Source organism: Aspergillus welwitschiae (assembly GCF_003344945.1).
Source record: "Aspergillus welwitschiae strain CBS 139.54b unplaced genomic scaffold BDQ94scaffold_25, whole genome shotgun sequence".
Taxonomy (NCBI): domain Eukaryota; kingdom Fungi; phylum Ascomycota; class Eurotiomycetes; order Eurotiales; family Aspergillaceae; genus Aspergillus; species Aspergillus welwitschiae.
The window spans coordinates 1-16,406 of NW_020798719.1; the positions used below are offsets into that span (position 1 = coordinate 1).

The 16,406-nt window shown below is 53.5% G+C and overlaps 7 protein-coding genes across 7 annotated transcripts; 4 read left to right on the plus strand and 3 right to left on the minus strand.

Annotated features, from left to right (window-relative positions):
* Positions 1–307: 307 nt before the first annotated feature.
* On the plus strand, positions 308–2,461 carry BDQ94DRAFT_180488 (uncharacterized protein; the record flags this gene model as incomplete). Its single annotated transcript, XM_026773631.1, has 1 exon — positions 308–2,461. The coding sequence occupies one exon, from the start codon at positions 308–310 to the stop codon at positions 2,351–2,353; it is 2,046 nt and encodes a 681-aa protein (XP_026624123.1). The 3' UTR covers positions 2,354–2,461.
* Positions 2,109–2,938, plus strand: BDQ94DRAFT_147471 (uncharacterized protein). The gene has a single exon (XM_026767023.1). It carries the CDS (start codon positions 2,570–2,572, stop codon positions 2,879–2,881), a length of 312 nt encoding a protein of 103 aa, XP_026624124.1. The 5' UTR covers positions 2,109–2,569; the 3' UTR covers positions 2,882–2,938.
* On the minus strand, positions 2,928–5,395 carry BDQ94DRAFT_147472 (proline--tRNA ligase). Its single transcript, XM_026767024.1, has 4 exons — positions 4,926–5,395; positions 4,700–4,869; positions 3,369–4,630; positions 2,928–3,302 (listed from the first exon to the last, which is right to left on the minus strand). Exons 1-4 carry the CDS (start codon positions 5,295–5,297, stop codon positions 3,292–3,294), a joined length of 1,815 nt encoding a protein of 604 aa, XP_026624125.1. The 5' UTR covers positions 5,298–5,395; the 3' UTR covers positions 2,928–3,291.
* A 102-nt stretch (positions 5,396–5,497) lies between these two features.
* Positions 5,498–7,679, plus strand: BDQ94DRAFT_61894 (chaperonin-containing T-complex alpha subunit TCP1). Its single transcript, XM_026776181.1, has 6 exons — positions 5,498–5,592; positions 5,658–5,705; positions 5,763–5,848; positions 5,908–6,012; positions 6,081–7,115; positions 7,176–7,679. The coding sequence occupies exons 1-6, from the start codon at positions 5,550–5,552 to the stop codon at positions 7,557–7,559; spliced, it is 1,701 nt and encodes a 566-aa protein (XP_026624126.1). The 5' UTR covers positions 5,498–5,549; the 3' UTR covers positions 7,560–7,679.
* BDQ94DRAFT_147474 (uncharacterized protein) lies at positions 7,645–8,065 on the minus strand. Its single transcript, XM_026767025.1, has one exon. It carries the CDS (start codon positions 7,953–7,955, stop codon positions 7,713–7,715), a length of 243 nt encoding a protein of 80 aa, XP_026624127.1. The 5' UTR covers positions 7,956–8,065; the 3' UTR covers positions 7,645–7,712.
* On the minus strand, positions 8,059–10,302 carry BDQ94DRAFT_160712 (WD40-repeat-containing domain protein; the record flags this gene model as incomplete). Its single annotated transcript, XM_026769250.1, has 3 exons — positions 8,059–9,440; positions 9,497–9,607; positions 9,660–10,302. The coding sequence occupies 3 exons, from the start codon at positions 10,300–10,302 to the stop codon at positions 8,059–8,061; spliced, it is 2,136 nt and encodes a 711-aa protein (XP_026624128.1).
* A 341-nt stretch (positions 10,303–10,643) lies between these two features.
* Positions 10,644–16,404, plus strand: BDQ94DRAFT_61907 (putative rRNA biogenesis protein RRP5). The gene is made up of 3 exons (XM_026776182.1): positions 10,644–11,196; positions 11,258–15,682; positions 15,741–16,404. Exons 1-3 carry the CDS (start codon positions 10,714–10,716, stop codon positions 16,296–16,298), a joined length of 5,466 nt encoding a protein of 1,821 aa, XP_026624129.1. The 5' UTR covers positions 10,644–10,713; the 3' UTR covers positions 16,299–16,404.
* Positions 16,405–16,406: the final 2 nt, after the last annotated feature.

The following is a 16,406-nucleotide window of genomic DNA, read 5'->3' on the forward strand; positions in this document are numbered from 1 at the left end:
GTTATTCTTCCCTCTTCCCTCCCATCGTTCCTTCATCCTCTCGAGTACGGAGGGCTTTTGCGTTCAGCGACTTCGTTATGAGTTAGACGTTATCATGACAGCAGCTCCAGATTACATTCCTTTTCTACAGTTCTCTTTTCCGATCTGATCGTCATTGTCATCCCTCGGAAAGCTCGTATTTCTAGCATCCGCCAGTCTCGTCACACCGATACCATAAGCATATCTTTGCACGCACCTGAGCGTTGCCACGCGCATAATATCTAGATCAGGCTATCCATATGGTTCAGCTGCAGCTATTGACACCAACATGGTTGCCTTCAAGCGCTTCTTCCATGCGGAGAAATCTTCACCGGCAAACTTCGACGGTCATGACGCTCGAGCAGTCAGCCCAGGAGGCGATGATCACCACGTTTTGCCCAACGTGAAGACATCCCGGCGCATGGCCGCAGAAAATCAGTGTGAAGTAACGCATAACCAGATGCAGTCGAGACCCTTGTCAGCTCGTTCGCATGCGCCTCCGTCTCGGGCATCGACTCGTCCTCCAGTCCCAGCATCTCGGCACGTTGATCTGCTCGATGCTTTATTTTCTTCACACCGGTATCACATCCAAAGCGCCAGCACTTTGTCGCCGATTACACCATACAATGAAGATATAGCCGAACGGAACATGGTGCCCTTCTTGAGAGGACTGGCGCTCAAGAATACCTACTCGCGTCCGGTTTCAACTCTGTATCAGGAAGAGGTAGCAGACCGGAATATCTCGAGTAGAAGCAGCAGTCGTTCCATTCCCCACAGTTTCAGCACACGCTCTCGGGCTACGCCACCTCGTTCCAGGCAGGGATCACAGAGGTATGTAGACAATGCTAGGGATCGCCCCCATTCACGGGCGAAAGGCCCGCTGCTGGAGCGGTCTATTTCTCCTGAGAGCTCAGTCTCTGTACCTCAATTGCGTACTGAGGAGCGCCCTGGCTCTTCCAGGGAAGGGGTCTTTCAGAGAAGCTCCCTGCGATCTCAGAGGTCTGCGCCTGACTTGCTAGCTGAATGGAACAATGCGCCGGAGGAAGAAGCCGTCTCCAGTTCGAATGGATACTTGGGCGTCCCTCCTGCTCACAAGCAAGGCGATAAATGGAGCAATACGCCGCTACCTGATAGCCCAACGCTCCCATTATCCATGAGCAGTGACGGTATGAGCGAGACTGAATCCCCCCCGGATACACAGAGTACCCCTCCAGCGTCCGCTCGTCATGGCAACAAAAAGAATATCCGAGATCTTTCTATAAACACGAAGATAGCAGCTCGAGGAAGCCCGAGCACGAAGATTGCACATCGGGCAATACAGCCGCCTACTCCCAGTGCTGTCGATCCTAAGCAAGCCCCTAGCATTGCGGAGGTTATGAACAGCCCTCTCCCTGTGGGAACACCGACATCCATCTCATCCTTGCCTCAGTCCAACGACAAAGTTATCGAGATCATGGACATGTTCAGGCAGGCTTTTGCTTCGACCCAAGAGGTCACACCACACCCTACCTTTGAGAGTCTCCAGGATGCTATCATCAGGGAGATCAATTCTCACGAAGCCTTTCAGCGCATTTCCTTCCCCACCGAGCCCTCACTCACTCCTTCGCCATCTCAGGAATCCTTTGACAGAGCTCCTCATGTGCCATTGTGCCCAGGACCAGGTCTGGAACGAAGCCTTTCTGCAAAGGAAGGGCAATTCTCGAAGTTGATCCGCAAAAGCTCCTTCAAAAAGCACAAGAGAAGTCCTGAGCAGCGCAGAAGCATATCCACGAGCGTTCCCGTAACGGCTTTCCGGGCCTCACAGACAACCAGTCGACGGAGGCACACCGACGCTCCTCTTCCCTCCCCAGGAGTCCTCAGTAATAGGGAGGCGAAGCAACAAAATATGGAGAGCCCCGAGGAGCAAGTGACCTACATGGATCTTCTCCAATCGGAAAGATTATCCCACAATCCTCCAAGCAACCCGGGTCGTGCTGTATCCATGAGAACCAACTCGTCCCATGGCAACTTAACGAACATGAGCGGGGCACCATCAGTCCTACGCATGCGCGCACAAGCCTCTCCAGTAAGAATCAGCCAGATCAGCTACTCAGAAGACGACAGCGACGACGAAGAAATCATCCAATTGCCCAGCGTTGGTGGGACACCGCACGTCTGTATCCAGGGTGTCGATCAGAACAACGTCACCTACATGGCTAGAAACACGACTCCGCGAAACGCCTACCGGCTCATGAGCTGGCCTCGGAAATCAGGTCCCAATGCGCACAGCAGAACTACCATTTCCAGCGAACGAGTCCCCTCCCGAACTTCGTCCAGAAACGGACAGCAGTTCTAGGAGACCGCATTGGGTGCAGACTCGTTGCTGTTGCTTTCTTGCTAATGCTTCACTCTCTTGATACCCCTGTCTTTGACAATGATACCCCTCGCCGTGTTCCCGAAAGGAAACATCGTCACGTCCGCTCTCTTACAACCTATAATCCTTAATCCGTTCCTCGCATCCCTTCATTTGATAGGATAGTCTCATCCAACATATTTCGATCCCTACAACCCCATGAGTGATACCTCTTTGTCTACCCAACACAGACAGCTCAGGCGCTCTTTCATCTCTTCTATACAAACCACAGTCCTTTTACTTTGCATACGGCTTTCAACTTTCATCTCTTATCCAGTCATTCCATCATTCATTCCTTATTCTCTGCATGGATTTCGCATATTTTTTCTACACTGCATCTCTCTTTTCAAGCGTCCTAGCGCTCACTCTTCTGTATCCTTCTCTGACTATCGAGCTGTCACACTCACTTGCTTTTTCCATCCATCACCAGCGAAACTACTGAGTAGACAACGAATCCTTATCACCACCTAAAAAATAATTATAATGCAAAAAGACTACAAAAAAGAGACTTAAGCAATTACCAAAAACATGTTCTTTCAATTCAACTCGCTAGCTACTGAAACGACCTATATCTGACTCCCCCGATGGTAAACCGATGAAAGGTATCTCAAGGAATATCATATCTGCCCCACCCAACTCGCATCATCCATGCAATTGTATGCATCTAAACTCCTGAATTTCACTTGTTCTTTTTTGTTCTTTTTCTTTTCTGAAGACGCTTGTAGGTTTCTTTTTAGGGTCCCTATGTCGAACTCAACGTGAAACTGTATTGGCAGGAATGGAAAAGTCATAACAGTCATAGGAAGGAAGGAAAGTGGATGATAGAAAGAATTTTAATAAATTGAAACATCCGGATCCAACACGGTAGTAGTAGATTGCGTTTAGTACGAGCCTGTTGAGATGGTGATGTTAGATATATTGTAGGTAAGCAACGTAGGGAATCTGGACATGAACTTACGGCCGAACATGCACCACTTCTCAGCGAAGCGGGTGCAGTGGGGGTTGGTACACTTGGTCTGGCCGGGAACGATACCCTCGGGCTGGTCGAAGGGAATGCAGAGAGACTTGGCACCCATGCTAGGAGCGCGAGCGTCCTGGGGAATGCCGGAGTCCTCCTCGTGCTTGCGGGCACTCAGGTCCTTGATCTGGTCCTCACACTCCTCGGTCAAGCAGTGGGGGATCAGGCAGACGTTCTTGTCGTTCAGGGCGGGGGTGAAGTCGTCCCAGTTGGTGATGATCTTGCGGTGGGAGCGGTACTCGGCGTCGGCGCGGTTGTACAGGTCCTTCTGGATGGTTTCCAGGAGAGCGGGCACGGCGGTGGTCAACTCGGAGATCTGAATGGGAGCCTTACCGTCCTTGCCGGGGACGTCACGACGAGCAGCGGTGACGAAGCCGCCGGCAAGCTCGCCAGGACCGAACTCAAGACGCAGAGGAACACCACGGAGTTCCCACTCGTTGAACTTCCAGCCAGGGGAGTAACCCTCTCTCAGATCGCTCTCAGCGCGGACGCCAGCCTCGCGAAGAGTGGAAACGAGGCGGTCGACCTCGTCGTAGAGCTTCTTACGCTCCTCATCGGTGGTCTTGGCGGTGATACCGACGGGGACGATGATGGTCTGGGTGTCAGCGACACGAGGAGGGAGGACGAGACCGCGGTTGTCACTGTGGATCATAACCATGACACCGAGGGTACGGGTCGACAGACCCCAGGAGTTCTGCCACACGTGGAGAGGAGCCGCCTTCTCCTTGTCGTCGCTCTTGGCGGTGGGGTCCTCGACGGTGATACCGAACATCTTACTGAAGTTCTGGCCCAGACCGTGGGAGGTACCACCCTGGATACCACGACCGGTGGCGGGGATGTAGCCCTCGACGGTGGTGGTGTAGAGACCTCCGGCGAACTTCTCCTTCTCGGTCTTCTGACCCTTGACGACGGGGACGGCCAGAAGTTCCTCGTAGATACGAGCATAGAGGTCGAGGATTGTCATAACCTCTTCGTGGGCACCCTCCTTGGTCAGGTGGGCCGTGTGACCCTCCTGCCACAGGAACTCTCTAGTTCTGAGGAAAGGCTGGGGGTGCTTGAACTCCCAACGGACGACGGAGTTCCACTGGTTGAGCTTGAGGGGCAAGTCACGGTGACTTCTGATCCACTTGGCGTAGTAGGGGTACATGACAGTCTCCGACGTGGGACGGATAGCGATCTTCTTCTCCAGGGGGGTGGAGCCACTGTAGCAGGGATGGGTTTATCAGCGGCCTGTCTATATTGGAGGCGTCTCTAGAGATAAGGGAACATACGCGTGTGTCACCCAGGCGACCTCAGCAGCAAAGCCCTCAATGTGGTCCTTCTCCCTCTGCAGCACATCCTCGGACACGAAAAGGGGGAAAGAGCAGTTCTTGACGCCCATCTTCTTGATGTAACTGTTGAACCACTGCTGGATCTCCTCCCAGATGAAGTACGAAGCGGGCTGTCGCATATCAGTACAAGTTGTTGACGGCGTCTCGGGCGGACATAACAACCCACCTTGAGAATGAAGCATCCGGAAACATCATAGTAGTCAAGCATATCACCCTTGGTCAGAACCTGCTGGTACCAACCAGGGAAGTCCTCCTCCTTGGCGACATCGATACCGATCAGAGCAGCGCCCTCGATCTTCTTCTTGGGAGCCTTGGCAGCGGGCTTCTTGGCCTCCTGCTTGCCAATTCCCTTGTTCGCGGCCTTCTCAGCCTTGTCGGCGGCCTGCTTGGCCAGCTTAGCAGCCTTCTTTGCGGCGTTCTTGGAGACCTCTCCCTGGGGGGCATCGGCATCGGCGGGGTTCTGGGAGCGATCAGGAAGGGTCTGGGGAGCGGGGGCCTCGACAGGAGCCGCGGCGTCAGCGGAGGTTTGGCTTGCCATGTTGAGAGGGAGACAACGGTCGCGCAAACAGCAGAGGAGGACCGGATACGAAGGGAAGGCGAAGATAAGAGGAAGATCTGGGGCGGGAAGAGGGGTTGAGTCAAAGTGGGATGCATCTGCAAATCTTCACCGCCCGGGGCCGGCAGAACTTTTAGTGCAAACATTCGAGGCGAACGTCCAGCGGCTTCAGGCATTTGGCTGTCGGAGCTTGTCTTTCCCCCTATTTCCTTCATCTCCGTCTGTTTCACCATCATGGCAGGCATCTTTGAGCAGCCGCGGAATGCGGACACCCTTTGTGAGTCCCCTTACCAACCCCCAAACTCCTTCCCCTGACAGCTATCACTGACCAGTCTCGCACAGTCTTGGGGGGGCAGAAAATCACCGGCGCTGATGTGCGGGAGCAGAACGGTATGAATTGATAGATTCTCCTCGTCCATGGAGGGGTGGATGCTGATGACGATGTAGTCCTTGCTACGCAGGCCATCGCCAATGTTGTCAAGAGCTCTTTCGGTCCGTCCGGTCTGGACAAGATGATGGTGGATGATATCGGTGTACGCATCACGTTTCGACCCCGCGTTCAATATAGAGCAGCTCCCTGATGGTTTTCTAGGATGTCACGGTTACCAATGACGGTGCAACCATTCTGAGTCTCCTCGACATCGAGCACCCCGCTGGAAAGATTCTCGTGGACTTGGCCCAACAACAGGATAAGGAGGTCCGAACCCCCGCTCCTTGTGCTCCATACTACCTCTTCCTGTTCACACGATGCTGATTTCAGACTAGGTCGGTGATGGTACTACTTCCGTCGTTCTCATTGCTGCCGAACTCCTCCGCCGCGCCAACGAGCTGATGAAGAACCGCATACACCCTACCACCATCATCAACGGTTACAGGCTAGCCCTGAGGGAAGCTGTCAAGTACATGAACGAGAACATCACCACAAAGGTTGAGACACTTGGAAAGGACAGCTTGGTCAACATCGCCAAGACATCCATGTCCAGCAAGATCATTGGCTCCGATGCCGATTTCTACGCCAACATGGTGGTTGATGCCATGCAACAGGTCAAGACCACCAACCAGAAGAACGAGGTCAAGTACCCCGTGAAGGCTGTCAACCTGCTTAAGGCTCACGGAAAGAGTGGTCGCGAGTCCATTCTCGTCAATGGCTATGCCCTCAACTGCACTGTCGCTTCCCAGGCCATGAAGACCCGGATAACCGACGCGAAGATTGCTTGCTTGGACATGAACTTGCAGAAGGAGAGAATGAAGCTTGGCGTTCAGATCACAGTCGACGACCCCGATCAGCTGGAGAAGATCCGTGAGAGGGAATCCGGCATCGTCCTCGAGCGTGTGGAGATGATCCTCAAGTCCGGTGCCAATGTCGTCTTCACCACCAAGGGTATCGACGACATGGTTCTCAAGCTCTTCGTTGAGAAGGGTGCCATGGCTGTCCGCCGTTGCAAGAAGGAAGACCTGAGACGTATTGCTAAGGCCACTGGCGCTACTCTGGTCAGCACCCTCTCTGATCTCAACGGTGACGAGAAGTTCGAGGCTTCTTACTTGGGACATGCCGAGGAAGTCGTCCAGGAGCGGATATCCGATGATGAGTGTATCCTTGTCAAGGGCACCAAGGTCCACACCTCTGCCTCCATCATCCTGCGGGGCCCCAACGACTTCAGCTTGGATGAGATGGAGCGTTCCGTACACGACTCCCTTTGCGCTGTCAAGCGTACCCTCGAGAGTGGTAGCATCGTACCCGGTGGTGGTGCCGTCGAGACGGCTCTTCACATCTACCTCGAAGAGTTTGCAGTCACAGTGGTACGTATCCTCCTCCGAAATATCTGAGCCCTAGCTCAACACTAACTCCACCACCTCCAGGGCTCTCGCGAGCAACTCGCCATCGGCGAATTCGCCCAATCTCTCTTGACCGTCCCCAAGACCTTGGCCGTCAACGCCGCCAAGGACTCCTCCGAGCTCGTCGCCCAGCTCCGTGTCCGCCACGCTCTCTCCCAGCGCGTCCAGGAAGGCGACGCCAACGAGGAAGAGAAGGCTATCGCCAAGAAGAAGACGTACCGTAACTACGGTCTCGACTTGACAAAGGGCCGTGTCCACGACTCCCTCAAGGCCGGTGTTCTGGAGCCCAGCATGGGTAAGATCAAGCAGCTCAAGAGTGCTGTCGAGGCTTGCATCGCCATTATGCGTATTGATACCATGATCAAGTTGGACCCTGAGAGGCAGGAGGATGATGGCCACGGTCACTAATTTATTTAGTCTTGTTTTACGTATGGGGAGTTCTCCTTGCTTTCTTCTAGACCTTTGTGTGGCGAGGGCTGAGAGAAAAAGTATAATAAGATGTTCATGAGTACAAATTTACTACCTTATTAAAGTAGTATTGACGTATATGTTTCTCTTGGTTTAGTCTGGTTGTTGTATCCTTAAACTCTTGTGACAATGCCCTAGGGCGGGTGGTAAAACCGGTGTATTAATCACTTCAAAGCACGTCACATATGTAAAGAAGCAGCAGCAATGTTCAATCACAATAAGAAATAACAGAAGTCCTCGTTGCCATGCAATAAAATCCGACGCTATCAAACACAAAACAGTAGAACACCTGAAAGGGGGAACAAGAGATCCAAAACACCCTGCTAAATCAAACATCTATGCTTCTTCCGACGCCATACAATGCATGTAAACCCGGTGAACCGTAAAACAAAAAAAGAAAAAGAAAAAAACAAGACAAGTACGTAGTCTTTCAAATGAGTCATTCTTCTTCGTCATCATAGGAGTCTGGGGTCTCTGCCCAGCCACTGCGCCATCTCTTTCCTTCTGCCTCTCCACTGGTTCTGAGGTCTCGGGCTTCAGGTCCTTCGCGCCAGCATCGGGCGGTGTAGTCGTCGCTAACGGTAACAAGCTCTCCATCGGCAGTCCATGACACGGCGGAGACTTCTTTCACATGGCCTCCAACAAGGGGTGTTCCGGACTGGTAGATGGGAATGGTGTCTTCTACCCGTCCGGAGTATGTGCGACGGAGGCCGGAGCGGGTAGCTGATGACGGCATCGGGGGTAGAAAATCATCCTCAGTGGTCGTCTTCTGATCATTGGAGAGGAAGCGCTCATCTGTTGGAAAGAGGACGGCACAGTTGTCGGCACTCCCGGCAGCTAGCATCTCCGGTTTGTCGCCTGTGGCTTTGCGAACCCCAACTTTAACATAGAAGGTTGCCACCTGAAGACGTGGATGACGGAAGCCATATAGAGGCCCCAGCCCTTCCTTGTCAGATCCACCGGTGCGACGTGGTCTGTTGTTGTTCAGAGAGAGCTCGGGGGCACTTCCCAAGACCAGATGTGACGTTGAGTAGGTGTACACAGTGCCATCCCGACACAGCGTGTATAGTCTTGCACCATCTCCGCCCAAGGCCATTGACGTGACGGCAAAGCCCCGGTATTTGATGTGGCTATCTGGCTGTCTGGTGGTAGCCAGAGGAAGAACTGGACGGCCACGACGGTTGTTGTGTGCTGTACGCAGATCCCACAACCTCACGCAGGAGTTCGTACTCGAAGCTGTGACAAAAAGGTTCTCGCGACCTTGCGGAAGGAAGGCCAAAGAGGTTACGGTAATGTCTGAACGGCGAACTTGAGGTTCCATTTTCTCTGGTGACATGCCTGTTTGCGACGTCCATGCATGAGCGCCGTGAATAGTACTCAATACCTGAGGAAAGGCGGTCTTGGAGGTGATGGAGCCAGCAGTCGATTCTGCGTCAGATTCAAGCGAGCACCGCGCCTGCAGACTAGGTCTGTCAAATCCTTTGCATCGGAGATCCCATATGTTGACATTGCCATCACGACTGCAGGTCGCAAGGACTTTGTTGTTGGCCGCTGGTTGGAACTGAACCTGCTTGACGGAGGACACATGGTTGGATAGGCAATACACCGGCGTCTGAGTGGCCATGTCGATGACCAGTGCTGTTTGGTCTCCAGAGGCTGTCGCAAGTAGCATATCATCGGACGAAATCTGCAGGTCCATGATCGAATTCGTATGCGGGCGGAACGTAAGGTATGCTCGAGAAAAGCCGCTCTTGTCGTCTTTGGCAGAATCTAACAACCGAATGCCTCCCTCCTCATCTCCTACTGCAATAAGACTATTGGCTGTTGAGCCGGTCAGTAAGTACACGCGGACAGAAAGCAATCCTGTTGTCACCCACTATTGCATGAAGCCGTGCAGAACGGCAAGACGTAGCGGTCACCAGAAATATTGGCGCAGTTGTGGCTATCATTTGGTCGTGAATAGAAGTTTGACGTCAGGTCCTGCCAGCCTTCAAGGACTATGAGTATATCGTTACAAAAATAGAGGCATGTGCAACCTACCAGCTCCTGAATTAGACCGTATAGTCACTCTATTCGCCCGAGACCCCGAAAGGCTTCGCATATACAGCGCTCCCGACGATTGCAATGCCTGCGACCGACGGACTGGCAGAACCTGTCGAGTAGGTTTTGTGACAGCAGTTGGCTTAACATCATCAACCCTCGATTCAATCTTGAGCTGGATGTCTCGAACTGGTACAGCTACTTCTTCGTCATTCTGGGCTGCATGGCGAACCTGGACCTTTTTAAGCGGCGACGACTGCAACGGAGAACCAATTGAAGAGAATGAAAGCTTCCGTTTCCGGGTCGGTGTTCGTGTGAAGTCGGGTGCTTCTGGTCTATGTTCAACAGCTTTGGATGTCCTTGTAAAGGCGGGCCCCAGGCGATTGACGGCAGGGGAGCTGAGGGCTTTCAAAGCCTGACGATTGGTTCTCACTGAGCTTGCACTGTTCCCTCCATCCAGCATGGAACGAGGCGTAAAAAACCGTCGGAATGATCGTGGAGTGACCGGGGGAGGCTTCTTGGGTTTGCGTCGGTAGCCAACATCGGACGCTATTGAGGGCGGCGAGGAGGGAAGCTCCTGTGATGTTGGAGGAAATACGGGCTCAGACCGAGGTACTTCGGGGAGATCATGCCTGGCATCCATTGTGCTCCACAGACAGAGATAGACACACGGACATTCTACAGAAACAAATGCATGGGGAGAGGGGGAAGAGGGGGGGTAAAAAAGGACGAGGTTAGAGAGCAAATGGAGGCATGGCGAGTGGAGCTGGGGGCCGTGGATGATGTCCTCCAGGCGCGGAAAAAAAGGGAAAAGTCTCGTGTCGACGTGCCTTTTCGTGTCGCGCCTGACTGGAAACAGTAGGCGGTGAATGTATCCATTAAGGTGGTTCGAGAATGGGCGGTATCTCCCAAACCAGAAGGCGGTCAACATGATGATCGGCTTTTCCGTCCAGAAATTTTAATTTTTCTTGCATTGAAGAAAGACGATTTGGGAGCTTTGGAGCAGCTCATCGTGTCCGTACCTTTGTTTCGGACACTTCACACTTCTGCCACGATGGCTCCAATCAAGCGCAAAGGCAATGCCGCAGAGGAGGCATCTGCCCGTCAACCCCAGAAGCGTGTCCGTGTCGGAGCAGAGGATCGCAAGAAGGACCAGAAGAAACAGAAAACCGCATCGAATGACAGCAACTCCAAGCCGGACGCAAACTCTGCGCCCAAGGCTTCGGAGCTTTCCGTCCTGCGCGATGACGAGCCTTCCTTCCCTCGTGGTGGTGGAAGCGTTTTGACGCCTCTCGAACGCAAGCAGATCCAGATTCAGGCAACGAAAGATGTCCTCTTCGAGCAGAAGGGTTCCAAGCCGTCTGCTGGCGACTTTGGAGATGATGGAATGGAAGATACAGATATGGAAGACGCCGGCGACGATACGAAATCAGCTGCCGCGAAGAAGTCTCGCAAGAAGAAGACAAAGGGAAAGAAGGATGCAGAGAAAGATGCGACGGAGAAAAAAGATGTTCGCATTGAAGGTCTCAATTTCAAGGTATGTTTTTTGGAAGGGCAAGTGAGGCAACATATGCGCTTCTTGAAGCTTACAGAATTAGCGAATTGTACCGGGCACTATGGTACTAGGTCAAGTTTCGAGTATCAACGCTCACGACATCGGACTGTCCTTGCCCAACAATCTCACTGGCTACGTGCCCTTAACATCCGTGTCCAAGGTGCTGGAAGAGAAGATTGAGAAGATTCTCAAGGATGACGGAAGTGACGAGGAGGAAGATGATGATGAGGACGACTCGCTAGACCTTCACAAATACTTCTACCTCGGCCAGTATTTGCGAGCATACGTTGTTTCTGCGGGAAGCAATGCCGCCGATGCCAGTGCCAAGAGCAGGAAGCGCATTGAGCTTTCAGTTGACCCAAGACAGGCCAACTCGGGGCTTTCGAAATCGGATCTGGTTGTCAACTCCGCTGTTCAAGCCTCGGTTGTCAGTGTGGAAGATCATGGTCTGGTTATGGACCTGGGTCTTGAGGGAGGTGAGGTCAAGGGATTCATGTCTTCCAAGGAGGTTGATCCCAAGACTCAACCTTCCTCTATCAAGGAAGGCTCGGTCTTCCTGTGTATGGTCACTGGCCAGAACGCTAACGGCAGTGTCATCAAGCTGTCCGCCAACCTCCCGTCCGCCGGCTCTATCAAGAAATCGCACTACCTCAGCACTGCTCCTACAATTACCTCTTTCCTCCCGGGTACCGCCGCGGAAATCCTTTTGACCGATGTCTCGTCAACCGGCATGGCTGGAAAGATCATGGGCATGTTGGATGCCACGGTCGATCTGGTGCAATCTGGAGGAAGCTCAGGAAAGGACGATTTGACTAAGAAATACAGCACTGGCGCCAAGATCAAGGGCCGTCTCGTCTGCACTTTCCCCTCCGCTGAGCCATACAAGGTTGGGTTTTCGCTGCTCGATCACGTCGCCAAGTTTGCCACTGAGGGCGGTCCCGGTTCCTCGGACGACGCGCCCGCCATCTCTGCCATTGTACCGGAAGCTAAGGTGGTCAAGGTGGAACCCGGTCTCGGTGTGTACGTGCAGATCGGTTCGACTAAGCATCTCGGATTCGTTCACGTGTCGCGACTCTCAGATGGACAGGTGGAAACCATCTCGCCTGAGCTTGGGCCCTTCCGAGTTGATTCGGTGCACGAGGGAAGAGTGGTCGGATACAGTGCCATTGATAACCTGTACCTCCTGTCTTTCGAGAAGAAAGTCATTGATCAGCCTTTCCTCCGGGTCGAAGATGTGACCCTGGGTGCAGTTGTAAAAGGAAAGGTGGAGAAGCTTCTCATCGGAGCCAACGGTGTCGATGGTCTGATTGTTGCCCTTGCAGATGGCATCACAGGTCTGGTTCCGTCCATGCATTTCGCCGATACTCCTCTGCAATTCCCCGAGAAGAAGTTCCACGAGGGTATGACGGTGTCGACCCGGATCTTGTCGGTCAACTTGGAGAAGCGCCAGATACGCCTGACGCTGAAGAAGAGCTTGTTGAACAGCGAATCTGCGATCTGGAAGGACTATGAAGAGATCACTCCTGGCACCCAGTCTCCGGGAACCATCATCAAGATTCAGCCCCATGGTGCTGTGGTTCAATTCTACGGTCCAATCCGCGGTTTCCTTCCTGTGTCGGAAATGAGCGAGGCATACATCAAGGACCCTTCACAGCACTTCAGACTTGGTCAAGTGGTCAATGTTCACGCCTTGAGCGTGGATGCCTCTCGTGAGAAGCTTGCCGTCTCTTGCAAGGATCCCGAGACTTTCACCGAGGCTTACAGGAAGGCTTTTGAGAACATCCATCCGGGCATGCTTGTCTCTGGTACAGTTTTCGAGAAGTCGGCCGACGATACGCTTCTTAAGCTGGACGACTACGGCCTTGTGGCTCGACTCAACGTTGAGCATGTGGCTGATGGCTCCCCTTCGAAGCAGGCTTCTACCCTTTCAAAGATCCGCGTTGGGCAGAAGCTCAATGAACTGATGGTGATCGACATTCAGCGCGCACATCGCCTCATCAAGGTAACGGGTAGACAGAGCCTGAAGAAGGCCGCCAAGCACGGCTCAATTCCGTCCAAGATCGAGGACCTCAAGGAAGGTGCCGACGTTACGGGTTTCATCCGCAACATCACCATGAACGGTGTCTTTGTTGAGTTCTTGGGTGGTGTTATTGGTCTCGTTCCCAAGCGACTTGTTGGTGATGAAAATGTCAACAAGCCGGATTATGGCATGGCTCGGGGTCAAGTCGTCACCGCCACCGTGCATTCGGTCGACGCAGACTTCCAGCGGTTCATCTTGAGCATGAACCCTGCGGAGGCCACCCACGCCGGTGCGAAGAAGAAGGCTGCGGCTAAACCCGAACCCACTACCACTGACGATGCCGTCGCTAACGCTATCGACGAGGGCATCAAGTCGATGTCTGATTTCACCTTTGGAAGGGTCACAAAGTGCAAGATTGTGTCTGTCAGAGCGACTCAGGTCAATGTTCAGCTGGCCGATAACATCCAGGGCCGCATCGACGTCTCTGAGGTGTTTGACAAGTGGGAGGACATTAAGGATCGCAAGCAGCCCTTGCGCTTCTTCCGCCCCAAGCAGATCATTTCCGCCAGGATTCTTGGTATCCACGACGCCCGCAATCACAAGTTCCTTCCTATCAGTCACCGGTCCGGAAAGTTCCCCGTGTTCGAGCTTTCCGTGAAGCCAAGCTTCCTGCAGGCCGCCAACCCCAGTCCTCTGAACCTGGAGCAGGTCCAGGTTGGCTCGACATGGGTTGGTTTCGTCAACAACGTGGCCGATGACTGCCTTTGGATCAATTTGTCCCCCAATGTTCGCGGCAGACTGCGCCTTATGGACGCTTCCGATGACCTGTCCCTCCTTGCCGATGTGGAGAAGCACTACCCCGTGGGATCTGCGATGAAGGTTCATGTTTCCGCAGTAGACGCTGACAAGGGCCGTTTGGATCTGTCCGCCAAGCAGCGCTCCGATAAGCTTGCCTTTGAAGATGTTTCGGTCGGAATGATTCTGCCGGGACGAGTCACCAAGGTCACTGAACGACAAGTCATCATGCAGCTTAGCAAATCGATTGTTGGTGCTGTTGATCTGATTGATATGGCTGATGATTACACCAAGGCCAATCCTACTGTGTGCCAGAAGAACGAAGTGCTCCGCGCGTGTGTCATTGCCATCGACAAGGCTAACAAGAAGATCTCCCTCTCTCTGCGCCCGTCCAAGGTTCTCAGTTCCTCCCTGCCCGTCCAGGACAAGGAGGTTACCTCCATTAAGCAACTCAAGGTGAACGACATCGTTCGGGGTTTCGTCAGGAGGGTTGCAGACAACGGACTCTTCGTCACGGTCGGCCGCGATGTTACTGCTTATGTCCGCATCTCTGACCTCTCCGATTCCTATCTCAAGGAGTGGAAGGACTCCTCACAAGTCGACCAACTGGTCAAGGGCCGTGTTACTGTGTCCGACTCGGAGCAAGGCAAGCTGCAGATGAGCCTGAAGGAGTCCGTTCTGGACCCCAACTACAAGGCTCCCCTCACCCTCCACGACCTCAAGCCTGGCCAGGTTGTGACTGGTAAGGTCCGCAAGGTCGAGGAGTTCGGTGCCTTCATCGTCATCGACGGTTCTAAAAACATCAGCGGTCTTTGCCACCGCAGTGAAATGGCTGAGAATCGTGTGGAAGATGCCCGGACCTTGTACGAAGAGGGCGACGCTGTCAAGGCCAAGATTCTCAAGATCGACCGTAAGCAAGAGAAGATTTCTTTCGGACTGAAGGCTTCTTACTTTGATGAGGAGGATGAGGATAGCGAGGAGGATGACGACTCCGAAGGCATCAGCTTGGATGGCCTCGGTGGCGTTGATGTTGAGGCCAGCGACGATGAGGAGAGTGACGTTTCCATGGGCGGAGTCGATCTCGAGGATGATAGTGACGACGAGTCTGAACAAAGCGACGACGAAGAAATGACTGACGCGCCAGCTAAGGCAAGCCGGCAAGACGGCGGTCTCGGTGCTGGCGGTTTTGACTGGAGCGGCAACAACCAGGACGACGATGAGGCTGGTGCTCGCTCAGACTCGGATGACGAGGAAGATTCGCGACCCAAGAAGAAGAAGAACCGCAAGCCCGAGATCCAGGTCGACCGGACCGGTGATCTGGATGCGAACGGACCCCAGTCTGTTGCTGATTACGAACGACTACTGCTTGGTGAGCCCGACTCCTCTCTCCTGTGGCTTCAGTACATGGCCTTCCAGTTGGAGCTGGGTGAGGTCGAGAAGGCGCGTGAGATTGCTGAGCGTGCTCTGCGCACCATCACCATCGGCCAGGACGCCGAGAAGCTGAACATCTGGGTTGCCATGCTCAACTTGGAGAACACCTACGGCAATGACGACACTCTGGAAGACGTCTTCAAGCGCGCATGCCAGTACAACGATACCCAGGAAGTCTACGAGCGGACGATCAGCATCTACATCCAGTCTGGCAAGAACGAGGTAAGTCTTACAACATTTCCCTTTGTCTCTCTTCATGTGCTAACGGAATCACCTACAGAAAGCGGATGACCTCTTCCAAACCGCTCTCAAGAAGAAGGTCTTCGGATCCCCCAAGTTCTTCATCAACTACGCCAGCTTCCTGTTCGACACCATGGCTGCCCCCGAGCGCGCTCGTGCCCTGCTGCCTCGTGCCCTGCAGTCCCTGCCTTCGCACACCCACGTCGAGTTGACGTCCAAGTTCGGCCAGCTGGAGTTCCGCTCGGCTAACGGAGACATTGAGCGCGGCCGCACGGTGTTCGAGGGTCTCCTGTCCTCGTTCCCCAAGAAGATCGATCTCTGGAACATCTTGTTGGATCTGGAGATCAAGAACGGCGATGCCGAGCAGGTCCGCCGTCTGTTCGAGCGGGTCCTGGGCATCCGCGACACGAAGAAGGGTGGCGCTGCCGCCGCCGTCGAGGCCAGCAAGAAGGTGCGGCCTAAGCAGGCGAAATTCTTCTTCAAGAAGTGGCTCTCCTTTGAGGAAAAGCTTGCGTCGGCTGAGGGTGGCAATGATAAGATGGTGGAAGAGATCAAGGCCAAAGCGGCCGAGTACGTCAAGTCCTTGCAGCAGGAGTAGAGTGAGCATTGGTGTTTTTGTTTCTTCTTTTTGATATCTGGGACATACTTAGACATGATGTGTATCTTGTATATATAAAAAAGCATTTTTCAGACATGTTTCAAATCT

What these genes read in the sequence shown, in the direction of transcription:
- BDQ94DRAFT_147471 (XM_026767023.1), top strand. Translation starts at nt 2,570, where the DNA reads ATGAGTGATACCTCTTTGTCTACCCAACACAGACAGCTCAGGCGCTCT.
- BDQ94DRAFT_61907 (XM_026776182.1), top strand. Translation starts at nt 10,714, where the DNA reads ATGGCTCCAATCAAGCGCAAAGGCAATGCCGCAGAGGAGGCATCTGCC. An exon ending in TTGAAGGTCTCAATTTCAAG is followed by an intron (nt 11,197 to 11,257) that starts GTATGTTTTTTG and finishes TTACAGAATTAG; the next exon opens with CGAATTGTACCGGGCACTAT. An exon ending in TCCAGTCTGGCAAGAACGAG is followed by an intron (nt 15,683 to 15,740) that starts GTAAGTCTTACA and finishes AATCACCTACAG; the next exon opens with AAAGCGGATGACCTCTTCCA.
- BDQ94DRAFT_147474 (XM_026767025.1), bottom strand. Translation starts at nt 7,955, where the DNA reads ATGTTTGATTTAGCAGGGTGTTTTGGATCTCTTGTTCCCCCTTTCAGG.
- BDQ94DRAFT_61894 (XM_026776181.1), top strand. Translation starts at nt 5,550, where the DNA reads ATGGCAGGCATCTTTGAGCAGCCGCGGAATGCGGACACCCTTT. An exon ending in GCGGAATGCGGACACCCTTT is followed by an intron (nt 5,593 to 5,657) that starts GTGAGTCCCCTT and finishes AGTCTCGCACAG; the next exon opens with TCTTGGGGGGGCAGAAAATC. An exon ending in AAGAGTTTGCAGTCACAGTG is followed by an intron (nt 7,116 to 7,175) that starts GTACGTATCCTC and finishes CACCACCTCCAG; the next exon opens with GGCTCTCGCGAGCAACTCGC.
- BDQ94DRAFT_147472 (XM_026767024.1), bottom strand. Translation starts at nt 5,297, where the DNA reads ATGGCAAGCCAAACCTCCGCTGACGCCGCGGCTCCTGTCGAGGCCCCC. An exon ending in CCGGATGCTTCATTCTCAAG is followed by an intron (nt 4,870 to 4,925) that starts GTGGGTTGTTAT and finishes GATATGCGACAG; the next exon opens with CCCGCTTCGTACTTCATCTG. An exon ending in GTCGCCTGGGTGACACACGC is followed by an intron (nt 4,631 to 4,699) that starts GTATGTTCCCTT and finishes TCCCTGCTACAG; the next exon opens with TGGCTCCACCCCCCTGGAGA.